Raw genomic sequence first — 20,866 nt, 5'->3', positions numbered from 1 at the left:
TGGGAGAGGGGGAGACCGGAAGAGGGGGAGAGCAAGAGACAGAGACCACGGAGACCACCTTAGGATAGAGAATGAAATCTTCACCAACTCCAGTACTATGGTCACATGGTAGCCTCTGTCTTCTACAGGAAATACAGTACTACACATACTGGTCCTGCAGCCCAACAAAACCTTTGCCTGCCAAATGTACAACTTGCTACTGTCCTTTGATGGGGGAGACCACCTGAAGTCCCTGGAACTTGTGCCCAACAACCAGGGACTCACCCCCTTCAAGTTGGCTGGGGTGGAAGGCAACACTGTGGTGAGAAGCCATCCCTAGAGTGTCTCCTTAGTGATCTTTCCCATCACTAACATGGGTAAATGACTTGGCCCATGGTTGTTCTCCTGATCATCTTCTAACACACTAACCATTCATATCTTCTGTTGCTTCACCAGATGTTTCAACACCTGATGCAGAAACGGAAGCACATCCAGTGGTCATGCGGGCCCCTAACATCGTCCATCTATGACCTCACAGAGATTGACTCTTGGGGAGAAGAGTTGTCCTTTCTGGAGCTTGTGGTTTCCTCCAAGAAGAAAGAGGTATGGATGTCATAACAGGTCCAGAAACTTCGTGTGAAGGAAGACATGTTGAGATGTGGCTCTTCCACCTACTGAGACACTTTGACTCCAAGATACTTCAGAGCTTTTCAATAGATAGAGAACAGTCTCTAAGAGGAAATAGTTCCTGTAGGTAAAAATATCATCCAACATTAATCTTATGAGACTACTTTCCTCCAGCTTTATCTCTTTATGTGTCCCATTCTAATTTTTCAGATAAAGAACCTTCTAACTTGGGGTCACTTCTTTCCTTTGTTCCTTCCTTCCTTTCTTTCTTACTTTCTTCTATCATTCACATATTGAGTGTCTACTTTGTCACAGACAATATACCAGAAACCAAAGAGATAAATAGAGGCAAAAATACATATCCTTTCAAGACAATTTCTTCAGTTTTGGATTGATGTTTTCATAAACTTCAGTAGAGTTTGATCTGTATAGTGCTGGCAGTGCACACTGTGTGCAGTATAGCAGGAAAATGGAGGTGAAAACAATTTGGCTAGATGTGATAAAACATCTACAGCAAGATACAAAGGGGAGAAGATAATCGATGAGATGAAGAGACATCTCAAAAAGTAGGGAGAGGCAAATTCAAATTAAGCAGAAAGGATTATCCATATGCAAAAAAAAAAAAAATCATTTGAGGGTGGAGAAAGACTTTCTAGATAGGCTTGACAATCCAGGGCAGAAAGGTGGAGGAACCTCCGGAGAGGAAGTATACCCCCACCCCCCTCCCCCACCCCAAAAGTTGTCCACTGAGAACACAAAACAAAAAATCAAAACTAAATGACAAAACCTTAAGACTTTCATATAAAATTTTCTAGAGGTGGAACAATGTAAAAACAGTTGAGACACAATAGACTGAATGGCATAGAGAAAGAAAGAGACTAGAGTGGAGAAAATAGCTCTGTCTTTCAGGAACCTGAAGATTTTGGTAAAACTGAGTTTCTGTTGACTATCTGCTATGTAATAATTTCCCAAGAACTCTTATAGAACCACAAAGCACGAAAAACAATAATAACCAACGCAGCAGGAAAACTGAAGAACCACTTTACGTAATTCTGGAACAATCCTAGAAACACCTAAAGTTTAAGCAGGTTTACTTAGGAGTACAAACCCCCACCCTACTATGCAGATTCAGCTACCATACTCCTTTGCCCTCTTCCTTCCTTCCATTCGTTCATTCTTTCATTCTTCCTCCCTTTCTTTTTTCTTCCTTTCTTTCTTTCTCTTTCTTTTCTCTCTCCTTTCTTTCTTCTTACGTCTAAACCTTAGTTTATTTCTTTTTACCCCTTAATTTATTTATTTATTAATTTTACACACTGATTGCAGACCTTTCCCTCATCCCAGTCCCACCCTCACCTCCCACTTCCCTTTCTTCCCTCCCCTTTCTTCTGAGAAGGGAAGCCCCACTCCCATCCCCCATGGGTACCAACCTGCCTTGACACATCAAGGTACAGCAAAACTAGGCACATCCTCCATTACTAAGATGAGACCTGACAAGGTAGCACCAGCTAATAGAGTAGGATCCAAAGGGAGCCAACAGAGTTTGAGTCAGCCCTCTCTCCATTTGTGAGGGGACCCACATGGAGACCATGCTGCCCATCTGCTGCACAAGTATAAGGGGCCTAGTTCCACCCATGCATAATCTTTGGTTGGTAGTTCAGTCTCTATGAGCCCCCATGAGCCAAGGTTAGTTGACTCTGTAGGTCTTTCTTGTGGTCTCCTTGACACCTCTGGCTTACTTATTACTATACCTGACCCTTCCACAAGACTCCCCAAGCTCCCTCCAATGTTTGTCTGTGGGTCTCTACATCTGTTTCCATTAGCTACTGGATGAAGCCTCTCAGAGGTTTTGCCAGGCTCTTGTTTGAAAGCATAGCAGAGTACCATTAATTGTGTCCGGGGTTGGCTCTCTCCCATAGGATGGGTCTCAAGTTGAGCTAGTCATTGGTTGGCCATTCTTTCCATCTTTCCATTGTTCTTTCATATCAGATATTAGTTACTTACATTCTCTTATGGGTTTTACATAAGCTGTATCAACAGAAATTACCAGGTGGTGTTTTGTTTAACACCACCTATCTTGCTTCCGTTTATAGTTCTAGCAATTGATACTCTTAGTACCATCTTAAAAATAAGATTTTTCTATTTTATGGCAAAAATAGATTCTCTGGTTAGGGGCTCCTTCAACTTCCTGCCCTGGATTGTTGAACATACCTGGAACCTTTCTTCCTCACTCTTCCCTCAAGGGAATGCTTTTCCTGCCTAATCCTGTCTGCCTTACTTTGAATTTGCCTCTTTACAGATGCTTTGTCTCATCCATATTTTTTCTCCTTTGAATCTTGTTATCTACTTCCCTCAGAGCACTGTCCGTTCTGCCACTCTCCTGTATTGCTTTTCACAAGTCTAACCATACTTCCAATGCAAATTGGACTATTTCTTGCTAGGAGTTCCCAATTGCTTTCTATTATATTCAGAAAAAGAAATCAAACTCCCTACTGTGAAATCTATAGTGCATCTGAAGTTATCATCATTATCATTTATTTCTCCCATGTAATTTCTGTCCACTGGTCTCAGCAGATTCTCCCACAGTCCCAACCACATCTTATGTACAAATGTGCAATGGCTTCTCAGACCTTCTTACCACAGTTCAGTCACCTAACTACTACTCATCTATTATAGCCTCAGTGTTGTTGTATGCACTGTGCTTACTTCTGTAATACTTCTATAGCACTATCCCAAAACCTAGCACATAATAGAAATTACTAATTGCCTACCAAAGAAATGAGTGACTGGATGATGGTGATGACACTGTCACCTGTCCTGTCACCTGGAATGCAGTTCAAAACTCAACCCTGCTCATTGTGTTGTTCATTCTATATTGTACTTTCTTTCTGACAGGCTCGACAGATTCTAGAACAGACTCCAGTGAAGGAGCTGGTGAGCCTGAAGTGGAAGAAATATGGACAACCTTATTTCTGCCTCCTGGGTGCTGTGTATATCTTCTACATGATCTGCTTCACAACATGCTGTGTTTACCGCCCCCTCAAATTCCGTGATGCCAACCGTACACATATTCGAGATAACACCATCATGGAACAGAAATCATTGCAGGTAATTCTTCTTCAAAAGGGATGAAAGGGAATGGTGACATGGGATCATGATGTTGTCTCAAGACCATATTGATGCTCTCCAGGAAAGACACTGTTCAAAGGCCCAAGAAGTTGCTAACACCTCATCAGTAACATAAATGTTAGACAAGAGATAGGGGGCCATAAAATGGAGCCTCATCAGTAAATGTGTTTGTGTAGGAAGCTACAGATTTTCTCATAAAATTTCTCTTCATTAAGTCTTTGGTATTACCAACCTTATTCATTTGTGATAATGAGTTCCTCTTTATAGTGGGTCATCTATGTCTTTGTTGTAGACTCTACAGAAAGATGTTCAAAATGGGCAGTAGTTGAGTATGAATCACCTTGGCAGGACCTGCCACATTTTATAATGTCCCACAGAGGACAAATAAAGGTGTAAAAAGATTAAAATTGTTGTCAAAAAGAGCAGATTCCCCTTTTGTTGTAACAAAGAGAATAGCTTTGGACATATGTATGTAGTCAACCTGTAGAATATTTGAGGGTTTTATTTGTGAGACACTAAATGCTTAAAAATATTCTTCAAAATAATAAAAAAAATGGACAAAAAGGCAAAATAAAAGAAAGAAGAATTGTGCAAGCTAAGAGATGATTACTTAAGATTCATGGTCTGTACAGAAACTAGCCCTAGGAAGAATTCAACATGGGTAAGGGAATGGGGTGGTTTTGCCTAAGGAGAAGATTAAATTTCCTGTAATCAAGAAGCAAAACCTTGAGTTTGTTGGGTTAAATAAAAGTAATACACAAAGAACTCCAAACTAGATGAAGATATTCCACCTTTGTTTCTATTCTTTTTTTCTTTTCTTCTTTTAAAAGATTTTTATTTATTTATTATATGTAAGCACATTGTAACTGTCTTCAGACACCCCAGAAGAGGGCATCAGATCTCATCACAGATGGTTGTGAGCCATCATGTGGGTGCTGGGATCTGAACTCACAACCTTCAGAAGAGCAGTTGGTGCTCTTAATCACTGAGCCATCTCTACAGCCTCCCCCCCTTTTTATTTTCATTCACTTTTCTATATTTATCTATCTCTTTTTCTACACCCCACACACACACTTGAATGTATGTGCATGTATAGAGCACATACATTTAAATAAATGAGTTAAATTTATGGTTTTACTATATATATCACATATTTTACTATATATCACATATTATATATAAAATACATGCATAAGTAACATAGCTTCAGTATGGCTCATTATTCAACTATAAAAATTATTCTGAGAAAGAAGAGATGGATGGAGTAAGAGACAGACAGACAGTCAGATAGATAGAAAAGAGAAGAATGAGGGGAGGAAGAGAGTGAATGAGAAAAAGAAAGAGAGAGAAAGAGAGAGAAAGAGAGAGATTGTTTTATCACAAAGCACAACATAAAGGATGATGTCACAAGCATGTCAGGAGTAGACACAGGTGCTTCAAGGAATTTTCTTCCTGTAGTTCCATTTGGACATGAACATTCAGAATGAGTACAGACAACAGGGACAGCTAGGAAAGACTAGTGACACTAATGATAATTAGAAGGTTGAAGGAAATGACTAGTAATAGAGAAATAATATAACCATGAAACAGCTGAGAGTAGCTTCCCCATTATCTTTGCCCCTAAGTCCTCCTGCATGTTCTTTCCCAACTTTTGTATCACACTCACACTGAGATTACACACTGGACATACAGATGAGGTTGCACCCTAAATGCACTGTGGTGATGATGAGCAATTAAATAAGACCGAGTCCCACATGTGTTTTTCTCATTGGGCCAAGATAATTCAAGAATTATGCATAAACATATTTCTTTGACCCAGATAGTCTAAATTACGTTCAAAAGATCCTTTTGTTTCTTTGCCTCAAGACTGTATATAGCATAATGATAGTTAAATGCCCCAGCCATTCTTCTTTCTTTCTTCTTAACATCTTTTGTCCTTTCTTTTTAGCTTCAGTCAGTTATCCTGGACAAAACAGAGGACTCTTATTAAATATTCTTTCCTTGGAAATGGAGCAAGGAATAAGAAGGTCAAGTATACAGTGATAAGAGATTTAGATAACAAAGAACATCAATGTACGCTCCCTATACTTTGGTTAATATTTAAGCATTAGCCCTGAGTTTCTAAAATGTTCTTGTTCTAGGTCAATTTGGATAACATGAGGAGCTCCTAAACTTTTCAACCTAATTTGGAATAGTCTGCTGTTACATTATACCAAATTGCTTGAATAATAGGAAATTCTCCTTTTTTTCTACCTTTTTATTATGTGAAAGTCTCAAAAATACCAAGATATGCTGTCTAGACTTGAATTCAATTGCTAACCGAGTAGTTACCCCAGGGAGCTTTTGATTAAATAAATGAATTTAAATTTGCTTAAATAAATAACATTAACAGTCAACAATCCTAATAGCACTGGTAACTCAGGTCTTTGGGGGCAGTCTAGGACTGCTTTTGTGATTTTTTTTATGGTCTGTGGAAGCCATTAGGCTCTAGGACCTTAAAGCAATATTCCAGCTTCATGTGTGGGATTTTATGAGAATAGTCCAGCAGCTCCATCCTGGACATTTGGAAGGAAAGGGGAAAAAAATTATTTGCACAAGGCAGGACAAAGTACATAAAAACCGATCCGTATAAGAGTGGAGTTAATTTATCTTCACTCAAATTTAGAGATGTCAAAATGACTATGTGCTTTATTGGTCAGCCATAGAGTGTTCAAGTAATTGAGAAGTTCAAGGCCTGGGAGTCAGATTCCTTAGAATTTAATACTAGCTCTGAAATTAAATAGTTGTGTGGCCAGTAATAAATCTTATTGCTTTCTAGATCTGTGTATTTTAAGCAAGACTACATATGCAGATTTGGGAAGCTAGTAAAAAGACAGGTCCTCGTGCTACAAATCATACCTAAAAACTGAGAATATATGAAATAGAACCCTGGTCTTGGTATTTTAAAGGAACTCAAGTGCCTAATATTCAACTAGGATTGAGGACTACCAGACTCTATCCTGCAGGTTTGTTTTCAATTTTCTAGTCACAGGGTCACTTAGATTTTTAGTGGACTATTTGTCATGAGACTATTGACTTATATCCATCATTACAACTGGGCATGGTTATGCATTCCCTTATCCTAGCACTCAAATGACTTGCTTGATTTTACATAGAAAGTAGCAGACTACCCAGGCTATAAATCAAGATATCTATGTATCTACCTATGTATCTCTCTATGTATGTATGCATGTATGTATGTATTTATGTATTTATCTATCTGTCATCTATCTATCCCTTCTGTCTTCTAGAAAAGACTCTGTCAAGTTCTTTGTTTTTTTTTCTTAGAAACATTTCAATACTCTATTCATGAAAAAATAATGCTCAATAGTAACGTAGATATTAGAAATTCAACAACTGTGATTTGTGCAAAACACAATAAAGCTGATATTCTTGCCTAACGATTTACAAATTGATGTACAGTAAACAAATTAGCATAAGAATATGGGTTGCAAATTGCTTATCATTAAAACTTTATTCAGAGTAAGAGAAAGGCCACAGTGGTAAGATAGATAGCATACAGAACAAGGGCAGCTCCTGTCAGGGACAAAAAACAGGAGTGTGAAGAATCTTGTGTCTTGAACTAAAGTCAAAATGAACTGTATGGGAAAAAGAGAAGAATTTTAGGCAAGAAGAATGCATATACACGAAGCCTAAGGCAGGAAATTCCTCTTCAGTGTCTAGAAAAGAAAATTAGCTGGAACAGAGAACTGAGCAACATGCCACAGATGAGGCTGTGAAGGCAGATCCTTCCCAAATTGTATAGGGTGCTCTGGACCATATTCAGGGCTAATCTTCATCTTCAAAGTTGCAGAATGCTCAGAATTTTAAATATGAAATTAGCCTGGCCATAGTGGAGTGCTACTTTCTACATGGGCTCAGGAGACCTCAAACTCTTGGCATGACTCTTGTCTCTGCCTCCTGTGTTCTATGATTATAGCCTTGCACCACCCCACCTGGATATAATGATGGACATTAATAAAAATCCTCCATAGTATACCAGGGTACAAACCAGACTATGAAGGATTAAGAAGCTATGGAGATACCAATACGGTGCCTATTATAGTTTTCCAGGCAAGAGAATGTGGTGATTTGGCATAGTGATTTCATGGGGAGGTGATGAGATGAGTTGGTATCAGGAGACTTAATGAAGGTAAAAATCATCATTTACTTGTGATGGATGTAGACAGTGAAGGGGAAGACAATTGCAGGAATTACACCTTGTTTCCTATCCATTTGAAATCATCTTTTTGGCACAGAAAATGAGATGATTCCATATGCCTGTCTCTCTCATAAGTTCCAGACAACCCAGGGCACGATAGCTCTTTAACACCCATCCAATCTCCAATTTGGTACAATCCCTGTTTAAGGCTTCTAAACAGCTCCCTGTGGAAAAAGCATCCCAATTAAAACCAAGTAAAGAATATACAAGAAACAAGGAGCCTGGGAGATAAAAATAACTTCTACTGGCTCCTTACTGTGTGCACCCTGGATAAACTTGTCAAGTTTTGGAGACTTGGTTAAGCTAATCTGAAGTTTCTAGCAGTAAAGCTGGAGTAAGATCAAAATGTTTCATTTTAAATGAGCTACAAGATGAAAATAATGTGATTCTTTAGATCAATTTTTTTATACAACAAAGCATCAAATCATTTAATATTCCTCTTACTCGTAAATAAAATGAAGCACCATTGAAGCAGTGGCAGCAGCAAAGCTAGAAGATACTAAGCACTTTGACAAAGTGTAGATGTTTTATTTCAAGTGTCCATCACCTTAAAACCTTGAATTATAAATATAGAGACAGGTGATTTCTCCCTCAAGAATCATACACTATATCCTAGTCATTTTTCATTGTATATGCATTACTTGGCAATTAATGTCCCAAGGCTTTGACCTAGCTGGGGTTCACCACCATCACCTTTTATGTAGAAATCCTTCTAAAGCCTTCTCCTACCCTAAGTAAGAGAAGGGTATCAGATATGAAATATCTCCTGCTCTCAGATGCTGAGCTATTCTCTATTCTCCAGTTTTCATAATCATAACTATCATCTTATGTCCTTAGCCTATTAGATATAGAGTAAATTGCAGTTCTTTGGGAATAGTTAATTATTCTTAGACCAAGGTGGAGAATTGGTTCTATTCAGTGTTCCCAGAACCCTTGAGGGAGCTATTAATCTCAAAGCCCTCTGTGGAGGGCTCGGGAAATTGTGTGGGAGGAAGGGCAAGAATACTGTGTTGGGTAGAATTTCTGTGCTACGTGGAGTCTTTACCATCCAGAATCTCTCTGTCTCTCCCTGTCTTTCTGTTCCTCTCTCTGCCTCTATTTTTGCCTCTCTGTCTCTCTGTCTCTTTCTCTGTCTCTCTGTCTCTCTGTCTCTGTCTCTCTCTGTCTCTCTCTGTCTCTTTCTCTCTCTCTCTCTCTCTCTCTCTCTCTCTCTCTCTCTCTCTCTCTCTCTCTCTCTCTTTTGTCTCTTATTAAAGCACTGGAATGGATTTTTACCTTCTTTTACCTAATTCCTGTAGTTCACTTTTTTTTTCAATTTAAATTTATCAGTAATCTCCATCATTCCACATACTGTTCAAAGCTAAAACAAATGAAGATGACCAGAGGTTCTGGTTCTATACCAGTTAGCAACATAGCCACTCAGGTGTGGTTTCAATTTAGAACTTAGAATGGCAAGCAAAGAGATTGGGCTAAGCCCTTACAAAGGGCAAAAGGAAGTGATGCCAGGGTGAGCAAAGATTGTGAGTTTCCAGTCAGCATGACCTACATAGTGAGATGCTCACCCCACCGTATCAAACTAAGCATACCAGAACAGAGTAAAACAAAAGAAGAAGGGGGTACAAACCTTATAAGAACAACTCACAAAGCAGTGGCCACTCTTACTTAATGACTTCTTGGGAGAGAGAAAAATTTTCTCAGTCAATTTTCCTGAGAAAAGCATTCCAACTTACTGGTTTATTTCCCTCTTCCATCTACAACTTCCAGGGATAGCAGCATCTCTGTAGCTTCTATAGTCCCCCACTGCCTCTATCCACACACACCTGTAAATAAATTCCTGGGTCATAAACTCTGAATAGGAAATATTTCCTGGAAAAAGGATCCTACTTTCCTATGGCCAGCAGTTCTTTTCTTTGGGATGTGTACCATAAAAATCTTTAGATTCCATGAAGAAAAGCAATGAGTTGATATAAACTATCCTGAGATCCTGCTTCCCATTTGCATTGTGGTTAAACACTCATCAGTTAATTCTTGTGGACAGTACTGTTTAGGAAACTCTGTTCAATTTATGGAATCGGAGAAATCCTCCTTTGACTGGCAATAGACCCTTCGTAGGTCTATGATTTGGGGAACAAAATCAAAAGTCTGAACTGGATTTTTCTACTTGTTTTTGTGATCTAGAGTGGTCGGTATTCTTAGCCTTTATCTGGAGGATGTACACTAGCTCTTCCAGCTCACAGGTGTCTCAGGCACTACTCTGCACTCTCCTGAGTATTCTATCCAGAACAGTCAGCTCATAAAGAATAGTTCCATGAAGTGTAAGTGACTGGCCGCTGCAAGGAATCTGGTTCCTGGCAACAATTAAATTCCAGGTTATCACTACTCCTAAAATTTCAGGCTGTTAATAATTCCTAACATTCTTAGCCATGTGGCAATGCAGAAAATTCTGGTTAATTGCAGGAAATACTTATTTTTAGAGGAGTAGCATAGAATGGGGTGTTTTCTTATATTTCAGGTGACCTTGAGCAAGGACTCTGGTAACCTTAAAACAAGTGCAGTCAAGTGCCATGTTTTGCATTGGTTTCCTTCCAAATAGGTTTCTCCATTTCTACTTAATGGTTTATTTTCCTCAATCATCTGCATCTTCCAAGAAAAGCTGCTTCTCTACAGCTTCCACAACCCCCTCTTTCTTTGCTTTTTTGCTAAATGAATAATCTCTCAAAATGTTGTAAACTGTATATAAAAGGGAAGCATCAGATGCTAATGTCCCCAGGATGCTCTAAGAGATACATAGTATTCCAACATGTCAGTGCTCCAGGCAATGTCTATAATCAGAGTGTGCTAGGTGCTCACAGGAGCACATCTGAGCTAGTTGCAGAAGAGTGTGGAAGGAGAACTCAGGAAAATGCTGGCCTGGCCTGAATCTGAAGCATAAAGAAGAGTGAACTAGACAGATGTGCTGGCAGAGCTTTCTTAAGGAAAGACTATATACCACTGTTAGGGCTTAATGTGTCTGTGGCCTACACAGAGCATAAAAACTCAAAGCAGAGAGAAGTCAGAGTAATGAGTTTGTAGTGATAGTTAATCTGGGCTTTACATTTGATCTTTATCTTACAATGAAAACTTCTAATTAAAAGAACACATATACATAGATTGTAAAAATCAAACAAAAGTGCTGATCAGGAGTGACCAATGCTGTGTGTGATGGCATATACCTAGGATTCTAGCATTCTGGAGGTAGAGGCAGAATGATCACCCATGAGTTTGAGGCCAACCTGCTCTATACAATGTATCCCAGGTCACCCATGGGCTGAATGGTAAGACCTTGTTTCAAAGAAAAAACAAATAAACAAACCAAGCAAACAAACAAAAAAACATCAACAAGATAGATAGATAGATAGGTAGATAGATAGATAGATAGATAGATAGATAGATAGATAGATAGATAGATAGATGGATGGATAGATAGATAGATAGACAAACAGATAGATAGATACATAGATACATAGATAGATACATAGATAGAAAGAAAGAAAAACAGAACTAGAACCAAATAAAACAACATAGCAATCACATCCTGGCCCACCACTCTTCCCCAGGTGTTTCTCATTCCAGGGAAATCAGCCAGGTTTTAACTTTTTTTCAGAGGAACCCCTGCCTCTATCTATATTTCTTAAATGTCTTCAGACTGTACCTAGTGACTTTCTCCTCTAAAAAGTATTTAGGGAACACTGTCTAATACCATCTGGTTTTTATCCTGAAAGTACTGGACAGCTAGGAAAGACATAAACAGAAGTCATGTGATAATATTCACATTTCAAAAGATTAGTCTTGGAACTTGGAGGGAAGTAGAATCCAGGGATGGAGGGTAAATAAGGTGGTAGACAACCATGTATTAGGCACTAGGTCCCACAAAATGAAAGAAAGTGCAGCACTGAAAGAGCTTGGCTGAACAAACAGGAGCTGAGGCTGTGTGGCTGTGGTTACTTAAACACAGTTTGGCAAAAACAACCTTGATCACCAAACCTTGTTTTAAGAACCGCAGATCCATGAAGTAGATGTTTAATTTAGACAGAAAACCTTAACCCCTAAAGAATAAAATTTTAAATCTTCAAAAGGCAAATTTATTATTTGCCTAGGCTTAATTCTGGGGAAGCTTAAGATAATTACTTAAGGGGAATCCTTATCACTTCCCGAATCATCAGAGAGGGATCTTTGAAATTCAAGGTCTCTTCTCATTTTTAAGACACTACCATTTTCTAGTTTTTTTTAAATACCATTTTCTTTTTTTTTAATCAATTTTTTATTTACATGTCATACGATATCTCCTTTCCTAGTTTCCCCTCAAAAAACCAAAAAACAAAAAAACAACAAAACTAAAACCCTATTCCCTTCCCCCTCTCCCTGCTTGCCACCCCACCCTCTCCCACTTCCTAACCCTGGCATTCCCCTACACTGGGGCATAGAACCTTCACAGGGCCAAGGGCCTCTCCTCCCATTGATGACCAACTTGGTCATCCTCTACTATACATATGCTGCTGGAGCAATCAGTCCCACCATGTGTACTCTTTGGTTGGTGATTTAGTCTCTGGGAGCTCTGAGGGTACTAGTTAGTTCATATTGTTGTTCGTCCTAAGGGGCTGCAAACCCTTCGGCTCCTTGGGTCCTTTCTCTAGCTCCTTCATTGGAGATCCTGTACACAGTTCAATGGATGGCTGTGAGCCTCTACTTCTGTATTAGTCGGGTACTGTCAGAGCCTCTCAGGAGACAGCTATATCAGGCTGGAGAGCCCTTCCTTCAGTCTCTGCTCCATAGTTACTCTCTATAACTCCTTCGATGGGTATTTTGTTCCCTGTTTTAAGAAGGAGTGAAGTGTCCACATTTTGGTCTTCCTTCTTCTTGAGTTTCTTGTGGTTTGTGGATTGTACTTCGTGTATTCCAATCTTCTGGGCTAATATCCATTTATCAGAGAGTGCATACCATGTGTGTTTTTTTTGTGATTGGGTTACCTCACTCAGGATGATATTCTCCAGATCCATCCATTTCCCTAAGAATTCCATAAATTCATTTTTTTTAATAGCTGAGTAGTACTCCATTGTGTAGATGTACCACAATTTCTGTATCCATTCCTCTGTTGAAGGAAATCTGGGTTGTTTCCAGTTTCTGGCTATTATAAATAAGGCTGCTATGAGCATGGTGGAGCATGTGTCCTTATTACATGTTGGAGCATCTTCTGGGTATATGCCAAGAAGTCGTAATACCATTTTCTTTACACTGTAAAAATACTCATTCTAGATGAAAACAAGTTTTATGTCAGTAATAAAACAATACAATCAAAGGCCAATACTTTAAGTATTTAGGCCTTATACAATTATTATGACATATTTCACACACATACACACACACACACACACACACACACACACACACAAAATAGATTTAAAAAAAAAGACAACAAGCAAAGCCCTTTATTTTGTTTAGGGGGCTCACAGAAGACCCCATATTCCTCAACCAGGTTTAAGAGACTGGACCCTTGGAGAAAGGGCAGCCTGGTGCTTAAGCAAAATCTTGCAGTCTCTGGATGCCTATATGACTGCTGAACTTGTGGAAGGGAATGTCTCCATATTTAAAACAAAACAAAACAAAAATCTGCTGGAAAGGAGAAGAGGCTTGCTGGGATGGGCTTGGGAAACCTAGAGAGATTGGATCTGGTTTTCTATAAACGGTATCATTGCTGCACTGGCCTCTAGGGGCACTCTTGTCTTCAGAGCTCTGTGACTTTTGTCTTGTCAGCAATGTTTACAACCTCCTACCTTCTTTCTTTCAAAAAAAAAAAAAAAAAGTCTCAGATTGACCAGGAAAGACTCAGTCAAACAATGGGTTTAAACTTCCAACTCTTCCAACCCTACCTCTTGGTTGGTGGGACTTGGCCTTGAATTCACAATCCTTCTGCCTCTACCTCAAGGTTTCTGGGATTACAAGCTTTTACTATTATTCCTGTCTCTGTCCCTGGAGAGAGTGAAGGGAGAAAAAGTTGATGACATAATCTAGATCAGAGGTTCTCAACCTATTGGTCACGATCCCTTAGGGATGCATATCAGATATCCTGCATAACAGATGTTTATATTACAACTCATAACAGTAACAAAATTACAGTTATGAAACAGTTAGAGAAATACTTTTATGGTTGTGGGTCACCACAACACAAGGGACTGTATTAAAGGGATGCAACATTAGGAAGGTTGGGAACCACTAGGCTAGACCCACTCACCAAGATACAAACTTTTAAAACTAAATTGAAATTTTTGTGCAGAAAGATTGACTGGTCTACTTTCTGTATTTAAAGTAATTTCTCAATTAATGTGTTTACTATTTATTCCTTTACTTACCTAAGGTCTTAAAATGAATTGGCATGGTTTACAGTATGAAATAGATGCTACAGGGGCCATAAATAAATAAAAGGATATATTCTGTGAACTGAATTCCAGTAGAGATAAAGTGAGCTCATATAGTTGCCAGGGCTGAGGACAAAACAAGCAAAGAAAACACACAACTAGCTGCTCTGGAGCAGTCCCACAGCAGATCCCAGGCTTAGACATATAATTCCATGTTAAAATTACACATAATTTTTTTCCACAAAGCTTTCTTGTATTCTCAAGTGAGGTCATGACTTCTACTTAGGTAAAAATTGCTAATGAAGAATTCCATCATCACATCTGCATGATGTAGTAGTAGGATAACCTTCATCTGACCTTGACCCCAGAACTGTCTTGAATTCTCAGAATAATCAGAGCCCCTCCAGAAAACTAAAACCCATGTCTAGGCCTATTTCTACCTTATTCTGTATTGCCAAATCATAGTAAAAATACAATAAATACTTATATGGCCTTTTTTAGTTTAAAGTACACTCTAACTACACCACCTACTGTAATCTGTACACCATCTCCTGGAGGTGAGGATTAAAGTTTCTGTCTTACAAATGAGAACCCTTAAGTTCAAACATCTTAAATACTTCAAGGTCTCACCAGAGCTAGTAGGTTTGGAGCCTATAATGGCCCCTGAATTCTGAGATATGCATATGATATCTTAAAAGGGAGTGGGGGCAACAATGAGATTATAACAGTTGGATTCTTTCTGGGACAGAAATCATCATCAACATCTACTAAACTCTCTTATTCACTTGACATGCTTTATTGTCTTGTTTATTTTATTTTGCTACCTCATCAGACAAGATTTCACAGTGTAGCCCAAACTGGCCTTGCGTTTGGGCTCTATCATTCTATCTCATTCTCTTGAAAGTCAGAATTGCAGGCAAGTACTATCATGACAAGTAGTTCATTTGGTCATTTCAGTGATCTGAAATGTGATCTCAGAGGCAGGTAGATTTCTAAGTTCAAGGCCAGCCTGGTCTACAGAGTGAGTTCCAGGACAGCCAGGGCTATACAGAGAAACCCTGTCTCAAAAACAAACAAACAAACAAACAAACAAACAAAAATGTTAAAAAAAGAAGAAGAAGAAAACTTTGGACACCTACCTCTTGTCCTGGTCACAGAGTTAACCTGAATGAAAGTTATAATGAGGTGAAAATGCTGGTGGTAAAAAGAGCTTCTTCTTGTCTTACACACGTCTTGACAGCTTTAGACAGGTACTAATGGCAAGGCCAGCTTGGGCAACACTATGAAACTTTGTCAGATGAAGTAGCAAAATAAAATAAAACAACAAAGCGTGCCAAGTAAATAAGAGAGTTTAGGAGATGGTGATGATGGTTTCTGCCATGGAAAGATTCCAGTTGTTCTAATCCCATTATATACAACTCTTCACATTAGGAAACATTTCTTGTCCTGATTTCCTTTCATAGGAAGCATATGTGACTTACCAGGATAAGATCCGGCTGGTAGGGGAGCTGGTGACAGTCGTTGGGGCTGTGATTATTCTACTCCTAGAGGTGAGGAGCATGGGGGTTCTGGAATAAAGCAATTCACTTAGGTCCCATACTAAATTGCGGTCTATATTGTTGTTTGCTTTATCATCTCTCCCTAGATCCCAGACATCTTCAGAGTTGGTGCCTCTCGGTACTTTGGACAAACAGTTCTTGGGGGGCCATTCCATGTCATCATGTGAGTGTCTTTATTTCATAGGCTCTGATTTCATTTTCTAGAATGTTGCAAGTCTCCAGTTCACTCTCTGAGACTTAGATATCAGGTGACACTCCAGGGATTTCTGCCTAGTGGATTTATGTGTTTTAGCTGTTAAGACTTGGCGTGAATGTATGGGTGTCAGCCAACTTACCATCATGGTACAGTAGATCCAGAATATTAACAGCTCATACCTAAGTTTGTTCTTTCTGCTCTCACCCCAGCATCACATATGCCTCGCTTGTGCTACTGACTATGGTGATGAGGCTTACCAATATGAATGGGGAGGTGGTGCCCATGTCCATGGCCCTCGTGCTGGGCTGGTGTAGTGTCATGTACTTCGCCCGAGGATTCCAGATGCTGGGGCCCTTCACAATCATGATTCAGAAGGTCAGTGTTTTTCCAAACGTTTCTCTGATTTGGATACAGAGCCTTCATAGATGGAAGGGTAGCAATAGCCACAAAGAAAAAGTATTGCTCAGAGCAGAACTGAGGAGTTTGTGGGGGCAATTAGATCTGTTAGCAACAGCTGCACAGGGACATTCATCTTTCTTCCTCTTTTTTGATTCCTGTAGATGATTTTTGGAGACCTACTACGTTTCTGCTGGCTAATGGCTATGGTCATCCTGGGATTCGCCTCAGGTAACATCGCTACTTCTAGACTTTTAGATGCAGCTCTTCAGAAAACTGCCCTCTTAGTTCCCACGTTCACTTGGTTTCATTATTGTCATTCCCTATGGGAAAGTAAGTCTAAACCATACCTTTGTCCAAAGAAAAGGACCACTCAGGTCGGCCTGGAAGGTAGAATTATGAGTTCTGAGCTTTTAGGATTCATGTAAGCTAACTGTACTGCAAATCCCTTAAAGGAATATTGCGAAAAGAGAGACATGAAACACTGAACAGTCGTAGATCTTTTAAACATTATGCAAATAGGAAAAATGCCATGTTTTACTCTGCTGTCTTTACAGTTCAGAACAAGGAATAAAAGGCATGCAATAAGACAGAAAGTGCCTCTTTCTATATACAGTCCCTTAAAGTATTGATAAAGGAAAAGATTATAAAACAGAGGTTCAGAATGAGAGTTTGGAGAACTTGGGACATGCCAGAGAGTCTAGACAAAGAGGAATACAGACAATGAAAGGCAGAGAATGGGGACAAATAGATATAGTGTGGAGTGTCACGTAGCAAAGAAAGTCCAGCACAGGAAGGAAAAGGCAGCAGAGAGAGCCGAGTGAGCGAAGGTAGTGAAAGGAGAGTTCATATAGGCGGGAAGAAGCAGGCCCAGGTCTGATTGATGAAAACCTTTGAATTCTAACTAACTCTCCCATGTCTGTAACTGGGCACCCGTTAGTGGAGAGGGTGCACAAGGAAAGTGGTCTCGAAAGAACCCTCTCCTCCATCGTTACAGAGCTTTATTACTATCTCTAGAAATTTCTCTGATCAGTGAAATTTTCCAGAAAATGGTAAACAAAAAATTAAAAATAAAAAATACTAAGATCTTCAGTGTGAAATAATCAAACTGGCAGTCTGTATGGAGTGTTCTGTCCTGTGAGGCCTGATGTAAGTTTTCTTCCCTTTCTCTACCCCAAATTCTTTTTTTTTTTAAGATTTATTTTATTTATTTTAGGTGTATGTGTACATTGTAGCTGTACAGATGGCCGTGAGCCATCATGTGTGTGGCTGCTGGGAATTGGACTCAGGACCTCTGCCGGCCCCGCTCACCCTGGCGTAATTCACTGTCACTGTTTTCAGACACACCAGAAGAGGGCGTCCGGTCTCATTACGGGTGGTTGTGAGCTACTATGTGGTTGCTGGGATCCGAACTCAGGACCTTCGGAAGAGCAGTCAGTGCTCTTACCCGCTGAGCTATCTCGCCAGCCCTCTACCCCAAATTCTTTACTCAGCCATATGCAGACTGCAATTAGGAGAACCAGCAACAGAGTTATTTCCTAAAGATAATATTGCTTATCCCCTAACTGGTCACTATTTGTACTTACTGTGCTTGTGATTTTACTTAAGGAAGTTTGTAGTTCATACAGACTCTCTGTATGGGTTTGGTATCACCTTGTCATCCCTTTCAGTATGCCATACAGAGAGAAGTCAAGGGTCTAGTGTTGTAAGGATCCAGGATAACCTGCCATGTGGTAGGCTGTACACAGTACACTAGTCAGAAATAACTTTTCTGTGACGGTGAAAGCTAGCCTAACAAGTCTCAGAGTAATGGATAGTTATCTAGATGTCATAAAGATTAAATTCTTTTAGCCTTATCATATGTGCTGTCCTTTGAAATCATTCTAGATGCAATATATCCTTTTAATGACTTATCTTTCAAATGTTTGGTTTTCTAAAAGGTAATAATCTGTTAGGTAACTTACTATGCATATGTGTACACCTATAATTCTTTTTGATAAATGGCTGAGTATTATTATTACCCACAACAGTGGATATAGTCAAGATTCTTAGGATAACCCACTTCTAAGATAATTACATCGTTGATGTATAGTAGTGTGTGCATGTGTGTAAACTGATGGATGTATGTAGATCAGAAGTAGAATTAATGGTAACAAAGGCCTTACTTACCATGTCAATTTCATTCCCCAACTGCTCTTCCTGGGTGGAGCAGCCTTCTATATCATTTTCCAGACAGAGGATCCAGATAATCTGGGGGAATTCTCCGACTACCCTACAGCAATGTTCAGCACCTTTGAATTGTTCCTCACCATCATTGATGGACCTGCCAATTACAGTGTGGATCTGCCCTTCATGTACAGCATCACCTATGCTGCCTTTGCTATCATCGCCACACTGCTCATGATCAATTTGTTCATTGCCATGATGGGCGACACTCACTGGCGAGTGGCCCAGGAGAGGGATGAGCTCTGGAGAGCACAGGTAAATTTATTAGTGTTGGTCCTGCAAAGGGGCAGAAACTGGAGTGAAACATTACAGTAGGGCGTGTTTATTGTGAGCCAGTCTTCATAGAGTCACAGAGGAGCCCCAAGAGGCAATCATTTCAGTTACATTTATATAAACCTGAAGTATGTGTGAATTGGTGGAGGAACAGAAGCATGATACAGTGGAGGATCTAAGCACAGAGTTTAGCTATTTACTTCAGGTAAAAAGCAGAGCCAGTAGTCTTTGAATCCACAGGGAACAAGAGTATTTTGTTCTTGTATAATATAGCTCTTACATTTGGACTTTTTGTTCTATTCGATTGTATAAGTCCCTAAATCCCTATTATATCTTTTCTTTGTATCACAATAAGCTAATCAAATACTAGAGTTAGGAGTTACATTCCAAATACTTCTAAGAAATAATTGAGCTGCTTCTCACCATAATTATGTATTGGTATGAGAGTCATTCAGCATATTCTTTAGTCTAATTATGACCTTATTATCTTATATATTTGAGTAAGGTTTCAGAGAATAGGAGTTTTCTATATTGTGAAGAGTTTATTATTAGAAGCATTCATATTGGAATGAACTAAAACTTCTCTTGCTATAATTCTATTCTTAAGCCTCAGACTTTTTCCTTCCATGTATCAGAAAGTACATATTCTTCCACATAAGTACTATATAAATATTTGAATATAACCATCGTTTACCCTTCAGATAACTATATAGAGGTTATGTAGCAATGGTCCTCAAAAGCCTATTATATGTCTAGGAGCTGGGACCCAAACACAACCATCAGAGTTATACTGTGTGCTTGAGTTGAAGTGCCAAGCTACAGAAAACGTAGACACCAAGTGAATCACTTCAGAGGAGGCTGAACACTCATAGAAGTAAAATTGATACAGAAATGTGCATCATGCTAAGAAGAGACGAAACTGAAGGATTTAAGTAGAAAGTTAGGAAATTCTCTTGTCAAAGGAGGAATGTTCTTGACAAATGCTAAAGATGGGTAAGACTAGCTAACTGAACTAGGATAGGATATGTCAGGGTTTATATTAATGAAGGTGCATGGCTACAAAGAGAAATCAACCAACCCTAAACAGCTTTTTGTAAAAAGTAGAGGTGAATGAGCTAATCCTCATAACTGAGAAGTTTAGAAAGTCAAACTAGATTTATATATCTGTTTAGAATTCAGTCTCTATCTTACACATTCTATCAATGTTCTACATGTTCAACCTGGCTCCCTCTTCTTAGGTAAATCCCCCCCCCCCATTATATTGACAAAACATCTAAGAAACTCCATCTTTCTGAGAGAATGGGGGTGGAACACACTGCTTTACACAATTCTGATGGTCCCATTCAAGTTGCATTGAAGACGCAAGTTCCATTCAAGACTCTTCTGACATTGTGTAACATGCGTTCGAAGAACCACTTTAGCCTAGAGATGTGGCTGGTTAGTAGCTTACTTACCTAGCATGTCCAAGGCTGGAAGTTGAATTTCCAACACCTCAAAAAATAAAATTAAAAGCGTATTTGACCCAAGGCAATTCATTCTAATTTCCATGGGATTGTAACAAAGTTTAGGTGAAAGGCTTATTCTTTTCATTTAAGACAATGTCACGGGCTGGATAGTGGAAGCAGTAGCAGCAGTAAGCAGATGAGGTTCCTTTATCTCCAGTCTGTTAGGAAGAAGAGACTAATGCTGAAGCCCCACTGACTATAACCAGGTATCAGAAAGTGACTAGTTGATAATCTGGATGAAAAACATTGGCTCCTCTGGTAGAACAAAAGGGGCAAGGGAAACCTAAGTGAAGAACCATGATCAGTCTTTTTTTTTTTTTTTTTTT

General features: G+C 39.2%; 1 protein-coding gene across 1 annotated transcript in view; it reads left to right on the top strand.

Annotated features, from left to right (window-relative positions):
- LOC116098068 (transient receptor potential cation channel subfamily V member 5) overlaps positions 1-20,866 on the top strand; it is a 29,531-nt gene that overhangs the window by 5,544 nt on the left and 3,121 nt on the right. Inside the window, exons 6-13 of the mRNA XM_031380815.1 lie at positions 129-301; positions 436-582; positions 3,499-3,711; positions 15,849-15,935; positions 16,031-16,107; positions 16,350-16,515; positions 16,701-16,767; positions 18,749-19,017. Coding sequence (XP_031236675.1) covers positions 129-301; positions 436-582; positions 3,499-3,711; positions 15,849-15,935; positions 16,031-16,107; positions 16,350-16,515; positions 16,701-16,767; positions 18,749-19,017 — 1,199 coding nt within the window. The remainder of the gene's footprint in view (positions 1-128; positions 302-435; positions 583-3,498; positions 3,712-15,848; positions 15,936-16,030; positions 16,108-16,349; positions 16,516-16,700; positions 16,768-18,748; positions 19,018-20,866) is intronic.

This window comes from Mastomys coucha, unplaced genomic scaffold (assembly GCF_008632895.1).
Source record: "Mastomys coucha isolate ucsf_1 unplaced genomic scaffold, UCSF_Mcou_1 pScaffold20, whole genome shotgun sequence".
Classification (NCBI taxonomy): Eukaryota; Metazoa; Chordata; class Mammalia; order Rodentia; family Muridae; genus Mastomys; species Mastomys coucha.
The sequence above is the reverse complement of the archived record's forward strand: the minus strand, read 5'-3'. Positions and strand labels throughout refer to the sequence as shown.